Raw genomic sequence first — 21,894 nt, 5'->3', positions numbered from 1 at the left:
TGTTACTGATATAGCTGCAGCAATTCATTAAAAATTAAATAGGAGTGAACAGTAAATTAAAATTTAGCCCCTAAGTAGTGTAACTACAGTATGAAAGAAACATTATTTAGTATTTTGTTAGGAAATTTTAATCCTGGCATCAGAGTATCTAGCACTCTCACTATCTGTACCACAATACTATGTAAACAATAGTGTTTTAAATAGAGGCTGGTTTGGGTGTCCAAAGTTTACCCCTTATCCAGAAGGCTGCCACTGCCCAGCAACCATTTAGATTTCTCATGTTCCCCTTAAATATTCCCCAATTCTATGATTCTATGAGATATTGACAAACTGAGCAGTGAGAATAGACTCTGAATGGACTCAAAGACAGTCTACACTGGACTGAAACGAGCTGCTGCAAATAATCATTTCTCTAATCTATTCTCAAGACCCTAATACAAACCACTGCTTTTTGTTTTACAACACAACTTTATGCTTCTTGAAAGCATGAATTTTTTGTGTGAATGAAATTAACAGCAAAATTCCCACTAGTTTCAAGGCATCCCATTTTTGCCTCAAGTTGGTCTTTTGTGAGTGTACTGGGTCTGGGTCTACAAACAACTACCTAACTTCTCAAACGCCTTCTGTTAAGGGAACTTCTACACACAGCGTTAGAAGATTGACTTCACTTTTTTACCAGAAATGTCTTTCACCAGACCTTAACATTCAGTTCACATCACAGCTATGTAATTATTCTTTTCAGAAGCAGAGATGCAAAGAAGGCATTAACAGCCGTTCAAAATATCACATTTATGCACTTTTCTCTTGTCATATTAAATATAATTACTTCTGATGCAATCAAACTCATATCCTGCAAATGGATAAATCCAGCACCAAATTTAGAACCTCAAGCTTCAATTATCAGGCTCTTAAAGCAAAGCTTTAAGACTTTACTTTCAGTTCAGTGAGGTACAATGTAAGAACAGTGAGAACATTAGGTTTAAAAATGGTATCTTTTTATGACTTTTCTTTAAATTATTGTTAGTTATTGGTTGCAAAGTGCTTTGAAGATCAAAGGTGATATACAAACTACATCTTATAACTCAGTCACCAAGAGATGTGGATCAAGTAACTGACCAACATATATGCTCCTCAGAGCTCATTATCATTGGAAAATAAATCACAGTATCTTATTTTTCATAACACCTGCCAGTCCTGAAGGGTCTAAAGGACTTACAGTACGCACATATTCTTCACAGATATGGACATACCTGGTTTTAGGCTGGCACAATAGCTCATTTTTAAAATGGGAGAGTATACAGTAGTCATACATGCAGGTCTAGTTACAGGATCGGGTCTTGTTTAAATACAAGTATAACTTCAATTATGCAATAATGAATTGCAATCAACTCTACGCAGAGTGCAAAACCTGTGTTAACAGCTATAAAGCATGCTTATAGAACAAACCTTTATTAGCAACTCCTCTGCCCCTTATACATTAAAATACAGTACGTTCTCTATAGAATTTAAGAATATTACCTACAATCATTAAGATAGTCTACAGAAGGATACCATACAATACCAAACATGATTTTAGTATTCCCTGTTGTATACTTTTCCAGAATCTATCTATTGTTTGAACTCACTAGAAATGTAATGGGGCCATTTTGTAGGGACAGGTAATATACAATCAATAATCATAAATAAGGAAAATTTATGCATGTCAGTAAGCATTCATATTTATATAATCATAGGGTAATTTAGGTTGGAGGACTCTGGAGGTCACCCAGTCCAACTTCCTGCTCAAAGCAGGGCCAACTTCAGAGCTGGATCAGTTTGCTCAGGGCTTTCACCAGTTGAGGTTTTCATCTCTCCAAGGAAGGAGATTCCACAACCTCTCTGCAAAATGCCCTGGTGTTTGACCACTCTAATTTTAAAGATTTTTTTTTTTCCTTAGATCTAATAAGAATTTCGTTGCTACAGCCTGTGTCTATTGCTTCTTGTGCTTTCACTGTGCATCTCCACAAAGAGTTTGGCTCCATCTTCTCTACAGTCACCCAGTAGGAAACGTTTTCTGAAGAGTAATGAACTCACTATATCATCCCTGAACACATGGTCCCCTGTTTTTGTGCAGAACATGTCCAAGCCAATCATTGCTTACACATCACTCAAAGAAGTACCACCATAGTAAACGTATTTGCTAAAATAAAGAGTAACTTAAGACTAATAAAATCATCTGTATCTTTGGCAAGGAGAATTCAGAGCAATGGCTGTCAATGGTAGGACATAAAGAGGTCTAGGGAGCATATTTCAACTTTGAGGTTTTGCTTTGTAAACTGAATTTTAAAAAGTATAATTGTTTTAGCACTGGAGAGTAATGTTATTCTATCTCATTTGAAAAGAATATTTCTCTGTAAAACAGCATTAGGTTGAGAAACAAAACCCTGAAGATTATATCTAAATGGAAGCTCTGAAACTTGTAGTTTACTCCGTTTCAGGTAATTCTGAACTCAAACAACAGAAATGGCTTACGCTACTTCATCTTGAACTAGTATGTCTAAACACAATTTCAGATGCTTTCCTCTTGGTAAAGAAAGAACAAGTTTTTAACACAATTGGTTCAGCTGTTAACAAAAAAACCACTGCTAACAGATGATAGACAGATGTTTCCTTGCCAAGCCACAAAGTTTCAACATTTCTTTACATTCAGAAGCAACTGTTCTCCTCCTAGGACTAAATAATAAGAAACAAATAAAGGTAATGTAGAGTTCCAAACTTATCAATATTATTTGCCTTGCTATCATTATTGAATCGAATCAGTCAGTTGTGGTTTTTTCAGTGTTTCTGAAATGATAGATAAAATATAGACAGTTTCTGCGATTCTAGAAGTTCGTACAAGGATTCTCATGTTCCAGTTTAATATGCACTATTAAGCGCTAGGATTTGTTTCTGCTGGCAGTAGCATGAGCACCAGTCACCTGCCCATCGCTGACTCCCCATAGGCACGCTACACTTTCCAAATGTGCCATTACAACCGCTTCTGCAGCTGTAGAAGCAACTGCATGAGGAACTGATCCGTGCTAAAAATAATGCTGGGGTGGGCAGGGAGAGAAGTAGCTTGATTAAGCAGGCACTTCTATGAAAAGGACAACCGTGAAATTATGGCTTAGCTATCTCGGAAAACTGGCAAGTTTTTAGAGGATAACCCTGTACACAGTAGATCTCCTCCTCTATTCACCAAACTGCATTTACTGCTGAAAATTGACTCCAAAATTTAACTCAAGACAACTAGTTCAATCTAGTTTCTCCAAAAACTTCCAAAAGCTTGTCTTCCTTCTTCACAATATTTTTGTTTTCATTACCAAGTCAAAAAAAAAAAGAAAAGAAATCACACCCATTATAATTTCATAGTCCAAAAATAAGTAAATTCCTTGGTGTAATGAAAGCAAAAGCAGATAAAACAGCTATTAATTATAGGAAACAAAATGTAGTGTTGCATCTGCAACTCTGATTTTAAAAAGAAACAGAAACTTGTCCGTTTATATATTCAAATGTCTTTGTACTTAAGTGAAAGTATTTTATCTAAAAGGAAGAACTCAAGGCTCCTCACTGGGACACCTATTCCTCCCTGGAAGTTGTCTTCAGGAACACTATCATTATCCTACAGCTTTTATATTCAAAGGACCCTTCTAAAGGGTTCTTCTCTGAATGCAAAAGGTGCCTGAAAATCAGAACACGTGCAAACACACAGAAATCCAACCAGAAAAAATCTGCTGCCATTCAGAATCAAGTGTCAGGATGTATACACTAAAACAGATTGGAATGTGCTGATCATGACCATTAAGCACTGGATCCTGCCCTTTTGTATTCATGCATCCAGAACAAAGCATTGGATTTACTATTTATATCACATTTTTGTTTATCAAACTCTCATTTCATGTTTAAATTATGTCCCAAGTACGTATGTATATTATTTAAGTATTACTACCATTCTACAAGATTCTAAGAAATCAGTACAAAATCTATTGCTATAAAGATCGTGGAGCTAAACCCTCCTTCTCCAAAACACTCCCTCTCAGGAAGCCCCAACCCCCTGATGTTAGTGCACATGTAAACAAGAAAACCCAACCAAACAAACAAACAAAAGGAGCAGCATGGACTGCAAAACTAGACTTGTCTTTAAATTCATCAGTTGCCATAAGATAGTAAAAACAAAGGCAGGACTTACTAAAAATTGCCAGTGATGCTGCTCTTGATTTAAGGTGGTGACATGAGACTTAGAAATCTGGGTCTCTTCTAAAAACCGGGTCTGATCAAATATTTTCTGTGATGTTGCAGGCTGCAGACATGATGGATCATTTCCAAACTGTGTAGAATAAAAATAAAAAATTCAAGTGACCAGTTTGTTAAAACTGCATTTGTACTAGCTGACTAGCACTTGCTCTTCCTACAACACAGCATGTTTCATTAACATGTTTTACATTGCGTGTGCCCCCAAAAGCTGCTTGAAAGTGATGGTTAAATATACATTACATACAATAGAAGCCAATCTAAACTATATAAATTCAGCCTTGCTGAATAATTTTGTCAGGGCAGGCAACAAGACTGAAGTCCAACAAGCCTCCAAAATAAGATTTAAGTAGTGTGGTCATTGGTCCTTTGCAGGAAATTAATTTCAGAGGGTAAATGAAAAAATTCAGTTTCTATATTTTCTCTATAAAATGTAGGGACATAGAACTAAGCAGAAAAATTCTGACTAATATTTATCATTAGAGTCTGCAAGTTTGTCAGAATCTCTCTTTATATGAACAACAAAGTTCCAGCAAAGCTTATACAAAGTACCATTAGAAATTCTGGGGGTTTTTTGCCAGCTCACCACACAACTCACAGTGCTCCCTAGCTTAAGAGGGATCATTAGGTTTGATATTTCAAATTTTTTGGATGGAGTCAGCGATGTCAACATTCTCAAATTCCTTTTTAAAGAAGGTTTGGGAACAACCACCTCAAATACACTATTTTCATGTAAATATAATTTGAAATGCACATGTTTCTGAGGAACCTTAAAAGATCCTGAATTTGGGATAGTTCAAAACTACTTAATCCTTTGCTTAGCATTTTCTCTTCTGGCCAACAATCAAACACCATTTGCAAAATGACTCAATGGAGACCATAAATTATTGCGGTAGACACAATCCAAAGTCACTGAAACCAATGGAAAAATGCCCACCGATCTTTGGGCAAGATCCTAATTGTTTATAGTTTAGCTTTGTAACCCAAGAAAAGATCCAATAAAGCAGTTCTCCCCTCAGGCAAAATTAGCTTCCCTTCCTTACACCAGAAGTCAATCAATTTTAATACCACCTACAGCAAGTAAGAATCATATGCATTTTAAGCTGCTTCCTCAGGAAAGATGAAAAATGGTGGAAAAGTTTTTTAAAAATAAAAAAGGATTTAAAAAATAATGTAACATAACATCAGCATTGTGAGTTTTAAATGAATCAAAGTTCGATGTAAAGTCTAGCATGAAATGCAATTAACTTGTTCTTCCTATTCCCAGAAGAAGCTTAGCAAATCACTAAGATGATTACATATAAAGATACCTATGTGACTGTCCACTTCATGGACAGTAATGAATAGGTGGCTCTTTCCACTACATAAGGGTCAGATGTAGGTCTGTCAAAAAACCCTCTGACTTTTAAGACTTAATTTACAAGGCAGTAATTCAAGTGATAGAATGAATTGACTGGAAGGACAGCATGCAAATATGTGCAAGAAAGAAACTTCTACTGGCATGGTTAAATTCCCTCTAAAACTCTAGTTCGAAACTTCCAAAAGATGCACACCATCAAGCATTTGAGCAGTGCATGGGGCCAGCAGAGTTATATGCCTATTCACAAGCCATCCCTTGAATGAAAACATGTACAGCGCATTACTCATCACATACATACATTGGAAAGGCTGAGTATTCAACAGTATTAGGTGCACTGATTAAAAGAACAGAAGAAATGCAAGTGTAAAGTTAATTTTTTTTCAGAATTTCTCACTTTTAAGACTAAATACAAAAGATTAAGTATAGTGAGATGCTCATTTGCTCATCTGCGCTTTTGTATTGTATCTTTTCACTAAGCCAGGACTCCAATCTGTACAGTGAGTACCTGATTTTTGAATAAGATTTCTAGGCAGGACTATAGCACAAAATAAATAAATAAATAAATAATTTGTATAGCTACAGCACACCCATAAGAATTTAATAATACAGAGTATTCTGTTTATAATTATTCATTTCCTCATATAAACATTACTCTCAACAGAAAACTTTCTAACTTCATCTGAAGAGAGTCAAGTATTTAAATCATGTCTCATGGAGATCAATTTCTCTAATCCATTAGATTTTTTTCTGCCCACAAATGAAAAGATTTACCAATCTGAGGTCTTCAGCACCCTTGTTGACCTTTCCATAACTACCTTTTTAATAAATTTTACCATGGCACATCTGATAGGAAGTAATTTAATCTTCCTCTAGTATTTTTCTAGTTGGAAGACTCCATAAGCTGAAACCAGTATCAGACATAACTCCTACAGAAAACAGAGGGTGTTTTGCAGTTAATTTCTGTAAGAACTTTCGCTGTGTCCTCACTTTTGCACAAAGTCTTCACAACTCTGAACCACATGCTCTATCTTCACATCCCTCTTTTTACAATATTCAGGTCAAAATAACTGTGTGCAAAGATGTTAGAGCTCTTGAAAGAACAGTTTTAGAAATAAATGGTGTTGCAACCACAGCTGTGAAGCAGTAAGGCACCTTTCCATAATATTCGATTTGGGTTGCATTTCAAAAACTAGAAAATAAAAAAATGTGAGTAGAAAGATTTTCTGATTAAGCTCAGCAAATTAAATTCAGATGAGCCCCCATCCTTGCAGAGATGGCTTCATTTCAGCAACACTGTGAGAGGGTAGGAAAGAAGTTCAGAAACGCTCAACCGCAGCCCACACAGTGTAGTGTGCTCACGATCCGGCACACTACACTGTGCAGTCAGCAGGGGAAACATGACAATAGATTCCTTCTGCCCAGTAAACAGCACTTAGATCTTGTCCTGTCTACAGTTAAAAACTACCAAGGTATCAGTTCCCACTTCTGTTCAGCCAACAGTTCCACCTTTCATCCTTCAATAGCTGCATTTTCACATAAGCATCTCTGTGCTTCTTCCTTATGCCCAAGAAAAGCTTCCCTATGAGCATTCGTCAAAGGTATCCAACTGTCCTTAAAATTCTCAGTTCCTTCGGTACCTATGAAAACTAAGTAATACTCAGCCAGGTGACGCACCAAGGTTACTCTCATCCCCACCAGTGTTGTTCTATCACTTCCTCCCACTCCCTTTTTCTGTCTTATTAATCTTAAATCGCCTGCTAAACTGTGAACTTCTCAGAGAAATCACTCTTGTTGTTACATGTATGTAGCACAACACTCTCTGCAGTCTGAATTCGTACTAAAACCTACAGTGTAACAATAGAGAAGAGCTGACATATTTATTGGCCTCAGTAGATGATAAGCATGAACAAGTTTTTCCAAAGCCTTTAAAACTCATATTTTTCACTAAAATGGAATTCTAAAAATAACTTTGGATAGTGCCCTTCCACACACGGAAAAGCAAGGAATATGGATTGCATCCTATATGCACAAGCTAAATATCAGAGGTTACTGTCTAACAGATTGTTCAGAGTTAATGATAGATACTTCCACTCATACCCCCACATTTCCATCTATTTTTAAATGTATTTACTTACATAATGTTTGATGTCTTCATCAGCACCAATCTAATTCTGATGGCAACATCAAGGCTGTACTTGTAGGACATGGGAAATCACACTGAAAAGCACACATCCTTACATTTCTGTTAGGTTTGGGCCTGGAAGCACAGGATCATTTATTTATTCATGGGTTTCCTGAGAAGAACTAGTGGTTGCTTTGTGTCAGCTGAATAGGATCGTAATTCAATCTTCACTGGAACCTGTTTATCTGAATGACTCATTAAGGTGCAAGCTGACTGCTACAGAACTCTGTTTCATAATAACAAAACCTTTTGTTAGGGAAAGGTATGTTTTGAGAAGTCCCTTTATGCAGTATGAGTTTATCAAAGTTCGTTTTTGAGAGATAGCATTATTTCTTAAAAACATAAACAAATGAAGTGAAGCACATTCACACCTGTAACAGTAATATTTTGCTGCAAGGATTGTGTCAATGGGCGGTAGGATGTTTTATGGGCACAGGCCTTGAAAATGCAAGCTCACAGCTGCAGGAACACTGGAACAGGGTAGTTTCTAAAGTGCTCAAGGCTTGGTATTCAAGCATAGGATTTGCAATCAGCTTTTCAAATAGAGTTGTTACCATTCCTCTGAAATTCCAGTCTTTCCAAAGGGCTATCTGAGTGACAAGGAGTCAACTGGACTTTCACAAGTCTACAGCTCTAGTATCTACAGTATTACTATAAATGCAGGTAAGAAATGACCTCTCAGACCCATATGCTTATGGTAATACTCATTACAGAGTTTTCACTCAGGAAAGTTTCAGGGAACAGAAACAGCAAGAATAGTTGACCCTTTACAAACAGATCTTTTCCACAGATCACTGCTATAGAATACACACGATATGAAAGTCAGCTGAAGAACTGAGAGAGTCGTTCTAGGAAAATCGCCTAGGAGGCAGAGCACGAGAGGTCAAATGATAGACTGAAGTTACTGCTGCCTACTGCTTAACAGCTCTGTTTGGAGCCAAAAGAGCACAGTAATGGTCTACAAAGGAAGCAGAATACAGAGGAGTTATGTTCATAATGGCAAATAAGTCTGTTTTTACATTCTTTTTCATATCAATTCCATTATAAATAAGGAACAAATATAAAAAAATAGGTGCTGAGTTGGGGTGTGTGCCTTCCCTCAGGGTTTTTTGAACCCTGGAGAATGGCTGCTTTTAAGTTTTATCCTCTGATTTGGGGCTTTGATATTTTGGTATCTTCATTCTAATCTAAAACTAAGACTTATCTCTGTCATAGGAAGGGGGAGAAAAGACATTCCAGCTCTTTCTCTGTCCCACCAATGTGAAGCCCTGCACTTTAACATGATCCTCGACTGGATATGCAGTTTTCTAGTTTACTGTTCTGTTTGCACTTGACAGCAGTTTGAAACGGGAATTATTTCACAAATAATGATTCCAGTTTCCCTCTTGGCCCATGGGAGGTATCAATTTTTGAGGATAGGTGTCACTTCAGTTCACAAGAAAAGTGTGCCATGCGTGGTCTTGCACACTGTATTACAGCTACAACACCAGGAAATTCCCACTAAATGAACAGGGAGCTTCTGACGACCATTGGAATGGACAACATGAAAACAGATGGTTATAAAAGATGAGTGAGGAGACGAAAACACATTTACTCTACTTAAAAAAAAAAAATCTAAGTAAAGTCTCTCCTTGTGTTCAGCTGGCTGAATCCCTTTCTTAGGGATTTTGCCTTCCAACATTTCCTGTCCTTTATTACATTCATTTAAAAATCTTTCTTGGTGTTGCTTTTATAGCTGATCATTCCGCAAATATTCCAGTGGTCTTAACTAATTTAATCTTTCTTCCTCACCCCATCCCTATGCAAAGCATTTTGCTTATATTTATTCATTATATAATCTAAAAGGGATTAAATACAAATGGTTCATTATTGGCTATTAACTGAAAGCAGACATTGTCATAAGAAACAGTTCTGAAGCCATAATATTTTAGGGTGACTGACCTCCAGAAAGCAGTAAGAGGCAAAAGCAATGTGCAAGTCCTAAAAACTGCATTGGGATATCTTAAACTTTAACATGACTTAGTTGTTATGCTATTTCATAATACAGTGATACAAACTATTGATACATAAAGGTGCAGCATAATGAGACTTTTTATCATGGTCCATTGGAGATCTAAGTCTTTATCAGTTTACGTATTTCTTTTCAAGCTGAAATCAGCAAGATGCAAATGTCAGCAAAAGGTAGAGGTCTGAATCTGAATACTGACATTCTAAGGGGCATCTATAAAATCACACCTTCATTAAAGTTTCCTTAAAACTCTAAGTCACATTGGAATCTAAAACAGTATTTAATGCAGATTACAACATCCAATGTATTTTATGACAGCTAAACTTTTTCTGATTGGTGAAGTATAAATACTTTACCAACTTTGAAGATAAAACAATATAGCTACAAAACCAAATTACATTAATATTCCTTACTTGATAGGGTTGTGAAACAGTGTTTTGGAAATTAATTTGAAAGATGCTGTCATTGTGTCATGTATTTTACAATCCCTAACTATACATTAAAAATAATTCAGCAATCGACTTTGATCTTATATTGCAAATGACAAATGCATTGTGATTGAAGAATCAGTGGCCAAGTTACATGAAAGACAATAACAACATGGAAAGCAAAACATCAACAATTATAAAGTTATCAGTCTGCTGAAACAGTTCTTAAATGTTGCATTTGTAATGTAAGACATTTCAATAAATCCTTCACAAAACACATTTCAATCTTTCCTCTTAAATTAAAAGGATTACCCTGACCTGCCTCTGTTTTTATTACATGCCCTTTTTCTTCTGCCTCTATCAGAGAAATATTCCGTATTAGTGAAATAACCAGTAGTATTACAATGTATAATAATTATGCAGCTCTATACTCTGTGTGGGTGTGTGCATGTGTGCAGAGAAAGATATATTTAATACACATGCTAAGCAAGACATTTTATTTACTGTCTATAATTAATTTATTACAATTCATTACTGTCCTATTAAGTCTAAGTAGGTAACAATAAGGCAAACCCTGGACTAGCAGCACTGTGGAAATGCCTCTTGATTTTTTATACTAAAAATACCACAGAGAACAAATTAATTATCTGTATTGTGGTAACGCAATACAGTATCGCAGAGTGTCAGTCAAGGGACATGGCACATTGTACGACCCACAGCACAGAAAAATATTTAATGCCTCAACAAGCCTACAATCTCTATTTGTCCATAGTAGTTCACATATGGCATCTTCTTTAAAAAATGAAAAATTATGAAATTTTACATCTGCCTGCATATTTTCACCAACAAGAAAAACTGAAACCATTGGGCCACTGAAATAGCACTACATTATGTGCAAAAACTAATGTGATCTTTATGACCATAAGAAAAAAAAAGATGGGGTACTGCATCTTACCTAAAAGACAGCATCATCGCTACTTCCAGAACCCCCCACAGTTCCTCCTAGATCTAGAACAAAGAACTGATCCAAAAAACAAACCCCAAGGAAACATAAAATGCTATATATTTTTTTCAGCAGAACTGCCTGCACCTTCCAGGGATGGTTCCTTAGTTTCCTACCACGTCACTGGCCCATGCCCGACCTTGTGTGGTTTATAACATCTGACAGGGTCACAGTGCAGTGATGTGGCTGCAGGCAACTACCTTTACAAACGATACACATGAACAGACACTTTACTCTTCATACAGCCTGGCCAGCAGAAAAAACACTTCATGTGCTTTGCAATCTTACTTCATGTTTTACTTTTTAACTGGGGGGGGAGGGAGATATTTATTATAATTCTGCATTACCACCAGATCTTATCCAAATCAGCTGATCTGCACAGCCACTGACACAGCAATATGGCTGAGGTTAACTGTAAATTATACATACAGAGACAGGGGAGAGATTGGAGAAGAGGTGACAAGCTTTCTACACCAAAAAGCTTTTAAAATAGTAGTACCTCCTAAGAAGCAAACCTTGAGGAATTATGAAAATTACTGTTCGAGGAAGAAAAAAAACATTTTAATCACCTGCAAAATTATTACTGCCCTGCAAGAAGACACTTGCTGTTAATCAAAGGACTCAACAAGTAAAACAACATGGCATTTCATGATTCCTAAATTTATCATTTTTAAACTTGTTAACCACAACACTGCAGACCTAATTTCTCTACTCTGAATGTATTTTGCTCTTCTGTTGCACTACTCCCTTGATCTTGCACTCTAAGACTAGGATTTGACTGCAAGAAAAGAGGGGATATTTTCTGTCATATTAGAAAATGGGGGGGAAACATGACACAGGTGCCCCAATAGTTGTTGCATAGGTGAGAAGTGTCAGTATAAAGTTAACGGAAAACATGGAGCTGTCATGGAGAAATCTGAGAGGGGGGAAAGAAATATGAAGTGTTTTGCCTGAGAAAGCAATGACTTAAAATAAGAGAAACTCTGCATCACTGTGATAGTAACAACTGATGTTTCTTTAAGAAGGAATGAAAATAATTTTATTTCCTCACTCTTGCATTTTTTTTTTTTTTTAGCTCAAAGGTGATACTCAACTAACGGACAAGGGCTCAACTTGGTATGAAAATAAAATTTTGAAAGGTGCTACACTAATGTTCTTAGAAATGGTCCACACACCAGGTTTGGTGCCAGTAATGGTTAGTATAAAGTCCTCACAAAACATCTCAAATGCCATCTGGAGAATCCATCTCCTGATATCTCTCCATCAGTAAGGCTAAACCATGCAATGTATGTTTGTTTCAATTTTCTAGTATTAAGTCAAATATTATCCTCCATCCTTACTACAACTGAGAATATGGAAGTACTTTGATGATATTTGTCGTATGATTTGAAAGCTTTCTGGTGTATTAAAAAATCCCCAGTTTTGTACTATTACTTCATATTTCAAACTCACAAAACAAATTAATTAGCAAGATTGTGCCACCTCATCCTTAATCTCATTAGAAAAGACTAATGGCTACAGAATCAATTATTTCATAGAGATTACTGCCTTAACACCATTAGCCTTTACATCACACAGGCTCATTTTGAATTTTCAATTCCATTGTCATTTCCTCCACTAGTTTAATTACAAGCCTTAATTAAGTCCCTCCTTTAATCAACTTTACAGTTATGTCCATTCATTTTTGTCTGCATATAAAATAAGAAACAAAGAGCAACTTGCAAAACTATAAGGCCAGCACAAGAGCTTTCACAGTATTTGGCTGGCCTTAACCCCTGCTCCAAGAATTGCAAGCATTCCTTCCTTTTAAATATCCGTAATAAACTCATAACAAACACAAAGAAAACCAAAATCTTAGCTAGGTTTTACAAAACCATGGCTTGACAAATTTTTGATTTTGCAGTTCCTGAAAATCCAGTGAATTCGGGATTATATTTACATACTTCATTGTTCAGTTTTCTGTCAATTTTAAGAACCTGTAGCTTGGTCACCGTTTTCTAGTTACTCCCAAAGCTAAGTTTAGATGGCAGGTCTTTTATCTATGCACTGTAAGAATATACTGGAATTTTTACATCACACTCTTATCATACACTTAGACATCCTGTCCTGACATGGAAAACACAAATCAATATTGAGACAAGGAGTGGCAGTTGCAGAATAGATAATGTATTATGGGAAGATTAGCTGCTTAAGGTAAACTGATCGGAGAGGTGCCGCCAGGTTGGCAGGATGTTTTCAGGATGTGTCCATGTTAAAATTCACTCGTGCAAATCTACTACATCTGAATCTGATAGAATCAGTAGGGGCTGTTTGGCAAAGAAAACAGTTGTAAACTGTTCAGATATATTAAGTCTCCCTTTACTCCTATATAAAAAAGATTTACATAAGCCTCTCTGTTTCTCACTGAAAGAGCTGTATCTAAATACACAAATACTTGTACGAATTTTCACTGATTTGTTTCAATGGGTACAGAAAGTCCATCCTGTATTTCTGTACAAATTTTCTATTTTAGAATTGAAACATTAACTTCTCAGGGCATGCAGGTGGTATATTTTTCAGAATAGGTAATTTCATCTCCAAAGCAATAATTGAGATTTTGCAACTTCATGCTTTACTATTATCATAAATAGTTTGTGGTTCTTTCCAGAGCAAACTGCTTTGCAATTTATGGCATGTTAGCCATGAAACTGATATGCTGCTTTCTTTGAAAGCTGCCCTTTTTAACCATTCTGTACTGGAAAGATGTAGAAGTCGTTCAGATTCATTCACCCCACTTATTAACATATTCTGTACAGATACACGTACATATTTGTATTGGCAATTTTTTTTTCTGTTAATATTATTAAATCATTAAAGTGCCGATATATATTTATATAAGTGCTTTTCATTAATGAATGAAAAGATGTTCTTTCCCTTTACACAGCTTGCAGTAAAATGCAATTCCAGTTTTTAGGAGGAGTTAATGTTTGAGCCACTGACTGATCCCGTCAGGTTGAAAAGATCCCAACGTATATCTTACATCTGTTGACTAGGATTCTGAACATTCTTTGAAGTTCAGATTGATTTGGCATTGTATATGCCTTTCTCTGCATCAGGTGTGAAGACTTAAACACTTAAAGTTTCCAAAACATATTGGCTTAAAGCATATTTGCTTTCCCAATGTTTTTGGCATTTCAAACCTATTACAGACACACTCTGAAAATCACGCTGCTGTATATAAATCCTGACCTCAATCCTTTGACCAGGAAAGCCCAAATTTAATCTCATTTTTTGCAGGCCCTCGTATCTCTACAACATCTACACAAGATGTATTCTTTTTTACCAAATTACTGTTTCAAATAAAAAGGACAGTATTCTGATTCACACAAAACCATTGCTCATGCTTCTCAAATCACACATAATTTTTTAAAAAACAGATCTCTGCTAATACTTGCAAACTCATTTCCCTTGAAGGCACATATGCAGCAAATATCAGCCTTCTTTTCAAGAAAAGGCATTATCTCTGAATGAGTATCAGTGGAGTTGCTAGCTAAATGTTCACTCCATAAATATACTAACACATAAGCATTCTCACGGTGAGATATACTTACTGGATCTAAAGAGAAGCACGTCAATACAGAATTGCTCAATATCAACATCTAATACCATAATTAACAATCACAGAATATCATTTTTTACTGTTTGGTATTTTAATAGAAAAGATTACTAATCCTTCTGCAACAATAGTACTATTTCATGAATAAATTATTCTCCACTGACCTGCAGAATCTTTCTTATGTGGTGGGCATGTGATCAGAGACATGAGAGGCTCTGTCTCTTAAGAAGTTCCTAAGATGAACTTTTAAGTATTTGACACTTTTTAACTGGGCATAAGGGAAAGGTGCTGGTCTTCAGTGACCTTCAGTGAAAGAGGAGATTGGAATGGCTGGCAGTAGCCTCTGTCCTTCCGTTATCCTTAACTAGCTCTACCCAAATCTTTTTTTTTTCTCTCTCTCAAAGAGAGCTAAAAGCTAATTTATGTTCCTTCCTTATTGCAATGTTGCAGATAGCACAGCCATATCCTCCGATCATTAGATCCTACAACTTGGGAGCTATTTTTGCCATTTCTTTCTACTTCACATCACACACAGTCATTTTTTTAACCTGCCTCCTGTGCCTCCAAATCTCTGTGATTACCAAACTTCTTGTTAGGCTCTCATCAGACTGTTTCTTGATTAGGGCAAAATCCTTGCCATCCCAAACACAGAATTTGCCCTTTTCCATCTGTGAAGTAAGCAGCTATTGTTACTGTACTCTTTGCTCGTAAATTACTTTTGAGTTTTCTGATGTGCTAAGCAGGAATTGATCTCTCAGGAAGGGCTATGAAACACCAAATAAATTTGGAATAGCGAATTTTCCTATTGGTCTAGACACATTTCCACTTTTGCTTTGTTTGCAGAAATTTTTTTCCATCATGGTATAACAGAAATTTGTCATTTCTTGATAAAGAGCCTAAATGTTATTTTACTGAAATGCTATCTTTCATATGCTCATGCATAACTGATAAAACTTTCTAGTGACTTTTTTCTTTAAGAACTATTAGAATAAGTGTACTAGAAGTAAATTAGCAACAAAAATGAGAAATGCCAACACCCTCTCTGCATGCAAATTTCTTCTCAAACACAAAAAATGAGACCAAGGGAATCCTGTTTCACTGAGCAAATTAACAAAAGGTCAGAAAGCTTGACCTTTGTCACTGGTGTACTCTGTCTGAAAGCTGAACCGCCATTTAAATATTTATAAGGGAGAGCTGTAATTGCAGGTTGAGAGCTGTGAGACAGCTCTGCATGTACAATACAGGAAACTGAAAATATTCATCCCATGGGAGATATTCCACCAAAGGAAAATTTGGGTGTAAGAAAGGAGTACTAACATGGCATTTTAATCATTTCTGAATCAGGATACATAAGAAGGTGACCTGAAACCTGTTACTTTTGGGGTCTGTCATGGGACACAGAAACAGAAGAGAAGAGAAATTCAGACTCTTACTAGCCACTGAAAACCAGCGAAAAAAATAGTTTCACACAATGACAGCACAGCCAGCAGTAGATGGAACCATGTTTCATTTTTGTGAATATTTTTTAATGAAATAAAGAAAAAGGAAAAAAAAATGGGAGGAGAAACAGCTGCATACATGACAAAGTTGAGAAAGCAAACAAAAACATTCCAGACCCTGCTGCATCTATTAACTGCGCTTGCTACTAGCAACAGAGCTATCTCCCAGCAGATTAAGGGTTCTTGCTAGATAATCTCCCTTCCTGCCTGATTTTAGTCCCTTTAATTAAACTAAATTTATACTTGTCCCTCTAGTTTGAAATCCAGTTTATTGAAAATTCTTTTCAAGCAATTTATTCTATTTGGCACAATAAGAAAAACAACACAGCTCAGAGAATTCAGTCAATTCTTCCCACACAAAAATACAGATAATATGAATCAAGGTGACCAGCCTACAACATACCAGCAAGATGCGCTATGCCTGTGGTCCACTCTGCCACCCGTTATCTGTGGTCCCTTCCTTTTCACAAGCCCAAATATGGTCCAAACACACAATGGAGAATATTTCCATTTTGGTCATTTAGTAAATTACTTTCCAGTCACATGAAGCACAGCTCCAGAATTACTCTAAAAAGAGGCTCTGCAGACCACAGCAACCAAAAGACAAACTATCAAATACTTATACAAGTGAGATCATATTTAGAGATAAAGATGCTTAAAGAACTATCTTGCAATAAACTGGATGTTTGAAATGGATGTAATTGCAAGATAAGTTATATATAAACTGTTTCTATCAAAAATATGTACAGTGAGCTTGATAGGATTACTTCTTAAACATCTGAAGAGAATGAGTATTTAGCTTAGACTTAAGAAACAAGTAGTCTCATGAGCACCAGGCTGAGATCAAATGTGTTCTGTTGTTGGTCCTGCTCATTCCACCACTTTTTAGAAAGGATGACTACCTGCATAGTCTCTAATTATCTCCATGATATTGGAAGTTTTGAAACCAAGCTGTCTTTGAAAATCATACAATGGATTTCAAAAGAAAGAATCACAACTTCTTAAATAACTTTTTTGGAGTATATAATAAAGTATGTTCATTGGTTAAACAAGCCAACATCCCAAAATATTCCACTGATGACACCTGGTGGAGCTGCATAGTGATTTCTACCAGCTTTCTGAATACATTTCAGTCTACAGGCAACCAGGGTATCAATCTGTAAGACAACAGGTCATGCAGGGATCCACATTACACATTGAATTCAGTATAAAATCTTTAATTCCATTTTGCATTCATGGCCTCTCAAAGGAAAATGTTTGTGTGCCATAGGATTCAGACATGCAAATGTCACTTCTTGATATAGTGGCAAAAAAGAATAAATTAAATTATAGAACATGGTTAGGAAGATGCAAGGCATCATTACCAAGCAAAGTCCTTGATCCAGAGTAAATAATCTTAAACATTTGATCTATGAGGAAGCTCATCAAAAAGTGTTAAGATTTCACACTTCACTAATATTTGGAGTGTCAGCCAGGACAAAAATTGAGGTAAATATTTATAGCAGCCCAATTAATGAGTTCATATCTGTTTATATAAGCAATTTTTTTTTGTGACGAGACTGCTTAAGAAAAAGATTACTGTGCAAAGTTACTTAGCACATGCTGTGTGAAATATCAGTGCACTAAGAGCTATTTATGGACACCACCTCTTGTTCAGAAAGTCTCAGCAGCAAATTGCTGGAGATTGGAAGAATATGCACACAAAATATAACTACGCATTTGCCTTGCTCTAACTTTTGTCCAAGCAGACTGTTGATCATAGCTGAAGAAAGTATACTGAACTAAGTGGACCTTTGTTCCAAAGTAATTTTATGTTCTTAGAATTATAGCATGTTCATTATATTCCTACACCCACCATTACCACTCATACCATTTGTTAGCTTTAAAACTCGTGATTACTTGAACATTCATTATTCTATTCAGTGTTTCTGTTTCCAGTTTGAGTTTGTGAAGCCTGAGAGTATTTCAAGACTGCCATTTCGGCATTCCTAGATGGAACATCCATTCAAAGCATATTGATGTAAAGACATATAAAACCTTCCTTTTATGCCAGCATTTCTTTCAATAAAACATGACCTATGTCATTAGTCATTCAAAGCAAACAAAAAGGAGTTTGGAATATTACTGAAGTAAAGCAACTGGTTATCTAAATTAATTTTTGCGAATAATATTTTTGCAGTGAGAATGGGGTAACAATGAGATTGAAGAAAAAAGGCAGTATTTTACCTAGCTCTAATTAGACACTATCAATAGTGAACTCTTTTTCTGCTTGGCCAGATGCTAGTGCCAGAGAAGTTTTAACATCAGGTTCCACAGAGTAGGATCTGCATTTCATATGAAGTACCGGGCTCCTGACTGGCTCAGATTTTGGTGACAATACACCTACCCCACCTCCTATCAATACACTTTAACTCAGTTATAAAATCTGTCTCGGTACTCAATATTTTAGACAGGTCTTCCACAAGGTCTACCATCTTGAAGGAAACCCTCATGCATTTTTTGTAAGAGTAATATGGAATGGTGTATTGCCACTGCCCTCTCCTGGATGAGATAAGAACGGGACAGACGTCTGTAGTCCCTGCTGTTCTGGGTTATCAGGAAACTGGCAACTACTCTACAGCTCTTGATTTTTATTTTCAAGGTAGTGTTCTTGAATTTTATTTTTACGCTTACCATGCAATAAAGATGTGCAGAACAGTAACAACCACAAAATGGCAGAGTGGCAACAAACTGGTGGCAATAAGGTAACCTGAATTTTTCAAGAAGTTGACAACATGAAGACCCTCTTGATTTCAGCTAAAAACCCCCACACTTCTTGCTTTTGAAAATGAGCGCTGGTGATATGCAAAAAATCTAGCTTAAAATGTGATCACAGACTCATTTTCTGGCCCTTTAATAATACTGCTTCCTCTGCTTGTTTAGGCTGCTAATGAAAAGTACTTTGGTGACTCTCTGTCACTTCTTTCATAGGATCAAGAATAAATGAGTAAGAAATGTTTGTCATCAGAGCACAAGAATGGGATTCAGGGGATGCAGGTCTACTACCTGGCTCCAAAGGCTCAGCCTCTGACCTTGGATAATTCATTCAGCCTCTTTGTAAAGAGGAAAAGAATTGTTCAAGCCAAGCAGTTTGGGAATAATCTATATTATTGACATGGAATCACAGAAGTACCATAGTGATGATGGATTATACAAGTATCTCAGCAGGTAAAAGAACCCGGGCATGATACGTAAGTTGGAAAAGTGATTCCTAATTGTCCATATCAGTAAAACCACTCACTGATGGTGCTTGATTCCTCATATCTCTGTTCAAATACCTTTCCAATCTTAGCCAGACTGAACAATTCCCATTATGACGGGAAATAGGACACACTACTGAAAATGCTAAGTTTAGTTTGAGGGTAATTATACAGATCTAGCTTTGGATGAATGGTGATCTTGATTGTGAATGGGAAGATTGTTGTTTAGAGTTTTTAATAAATAAATTTAAAAATTAGAGCTCACTTGTCACTTTCAACTCAAAGTAAAAAAGAACAATGGGCTGTACTGGAGGCTATCCAGGCATGCAATCACAGCACTGGAACAGAGACATCCCATAGTCTACATCACCAGAATGATAAAATAAAAACAGACAGCTGACACAAGAAAAACACTTGATAAGCAATAGAATGCACACCCCAACCAATGGGAAAAATTGTAGAAAAAAATATTATTTATTTTGATTTGACAACTGAGCTACCTGGCAAAGTGAACTAATTCCTTCCAAATGAATGTAACAAAAATTAGCTAAAGCTTGGGCTTTTTTTTTTTAATAATAAATATTAAAAAAATAAAACCCTACAGCTACCACACAACTTTAACAGAGAGGTAGTATAGTTTAGGACACGAGGTATGGCATTAGAGGAGCCCTAGGATCCATTTCCACCTTACTTACTTACCCTTCCTATAACACCGCTAAGTGACATCTCTTTTCTACTCAACTATTTCAAAAAGTTGAATCCCAGCCCCAGAGCTGTATTTTAACAGTCAATAAACATAGGATCTATAACAATGGGCTTATTCTTGTCTCATTTATCTGGTACATGGTGGTTAAGTAACAGTAACCTAAGCAATCACACACTGGTCATGTTAGTGACAAACCCAGCTTGACCCTCCTCTCCTAAGTAGGACATTTGGCAGCTAAGAGAGTACGTATGCTTTCCAGCACGGGCAGCTGTTATAAGGAAAGATGTGTGGGAGATACAATGATAGGGAATTGGTCTGCATTTCCACCCAGTTAGTTCACCTCCCGCTTAGAGCCCTGACAGTGCATTCAGTGTATAACATTATCCTCACTGAAGGGTTCCAGCTTTGTATTACCCTGGGGAAAATACTAGCATCTTACTGTCTCAGCCAGTAAGCAGGGACTAGCATTTGATTGGGATGATTACATGTACTTGTAAGGGCTGAAATATTCCCCCTGTGTAACATTCCCCTCCAGAGTGTAACTCCGCAATTATTTGTGGCCCTATTTTCTAAAAGCCCAGTACACTGAAGTCATGATACCTGCTCAGTGCTTTTGAAAAAAAATCTAGCTTTCATTTATGTTCCTGAACAGGAAAGCAATGCCAAACTGTAGACATTTAGCCACTTGAAACACATATCCCTGAACACCTTTGAAGGTCTGAGTTTGCATGTTCCCTGAAAAACTCTTCCTAGAACATGGTGCATCCCAACTTTCAGAACCAGGACCACTGCATGCAAAAAGTCTTTGCACTTTTCCACTTTGACTTTGGTACTTTTTCCCAGTCGACTGTGCATCTCAAGCCCAACAACCATGCAGGCCGCCTTTCCAATAGTTTATATTGCAATGACCATTTTAAACAAGCCAACTGTTTCCCTAAGAAGTTGACAAATTACATGAAGTCACTGCTCCATGAGCAGTGAAGTCTTCAACAATTATATTAATGCAATTTCCAGACCACTCTTCCACGCTTTTTTCTACCAGTGATTACCATCGCTTTGTGCTTCCTCTTCACTTTTTGAAGCAGATATTCTGTAACCATCCTAGCACACAAACACTTCCTCCATCAAACTGATAACTCTTCACAAGAACTAGCACTGGTGGAAGCTGCACTGAGCAAACTCATATTTACAAAAGCCTCTTATCACTTCTCATATCCTTGCCTTAGTTTTACTCTTCTTTATGCATTCAATATTACATTGGTTTGCCCTTTCAGCTTAAAACATTCTCAATCACTAATTTTCTTAATGGCTCTTGCTTTAGCTGACATCAGTTCTCCAAAGCACTGCAGTCTTGAGGGTTCCCATATTTTTAGCTACTGTGACAAATTGCTCCGAATTTAATTAGTTAAACACCTAGCTGCAGAAATCTATCCTAAATTCAATGCGAGAGTCTGCTGTTGAAGTTTTTATGACAAATTCAAAGCCACTTTACTTTGGTACCTTCTGGACATGAGGTCGTGATGCAAACGATTCATGTGTTAGTGTCTTACATCTAAAAAGCACTCCTAACTATATGTCTCAAAAACCAGAGTATCACAGAACATG

General features: G+C 36.5%; 1 protein-coding gene across 1 annotated transcript in view; it reads right to left on the bottom strand.

The window, feature by feature from the left end:
• The window catches only part of RIMBP2 (RIMS binding protein 2), a 176,313-nt gene that overhangs the window by 112,485 nt on the left and 41,934 nt on the right, over positions 1–21,894 (bottom strand). Inside the window, 1 exon segment of the mRNA XM_076353292.1 lies at positions 4,208–4,345. Coding sequence (XP_076209407.1) covers positions 4,208–4,345 — 138 coding nt within the window.

Source organism: Aptenodytes patagonicus, chromosome 15, assembly GCF_965638725.1.
Source record: "Aptenodytes patagonicus chromosome 15, bAptPat1.pri.cur, whole genome shotgun sequence".
Lineage (NCBI taxonomy): Eukaryota > Metazoa > Chordata > Aves > Sphenisciformes > Spheniscidae > Aptenodytes > Aptenodytes patagonicus.
Note: the sequence above shows the minus strand (reverse complement) of the source record. Positions and strands in the feature narration are given on the sequence as shown.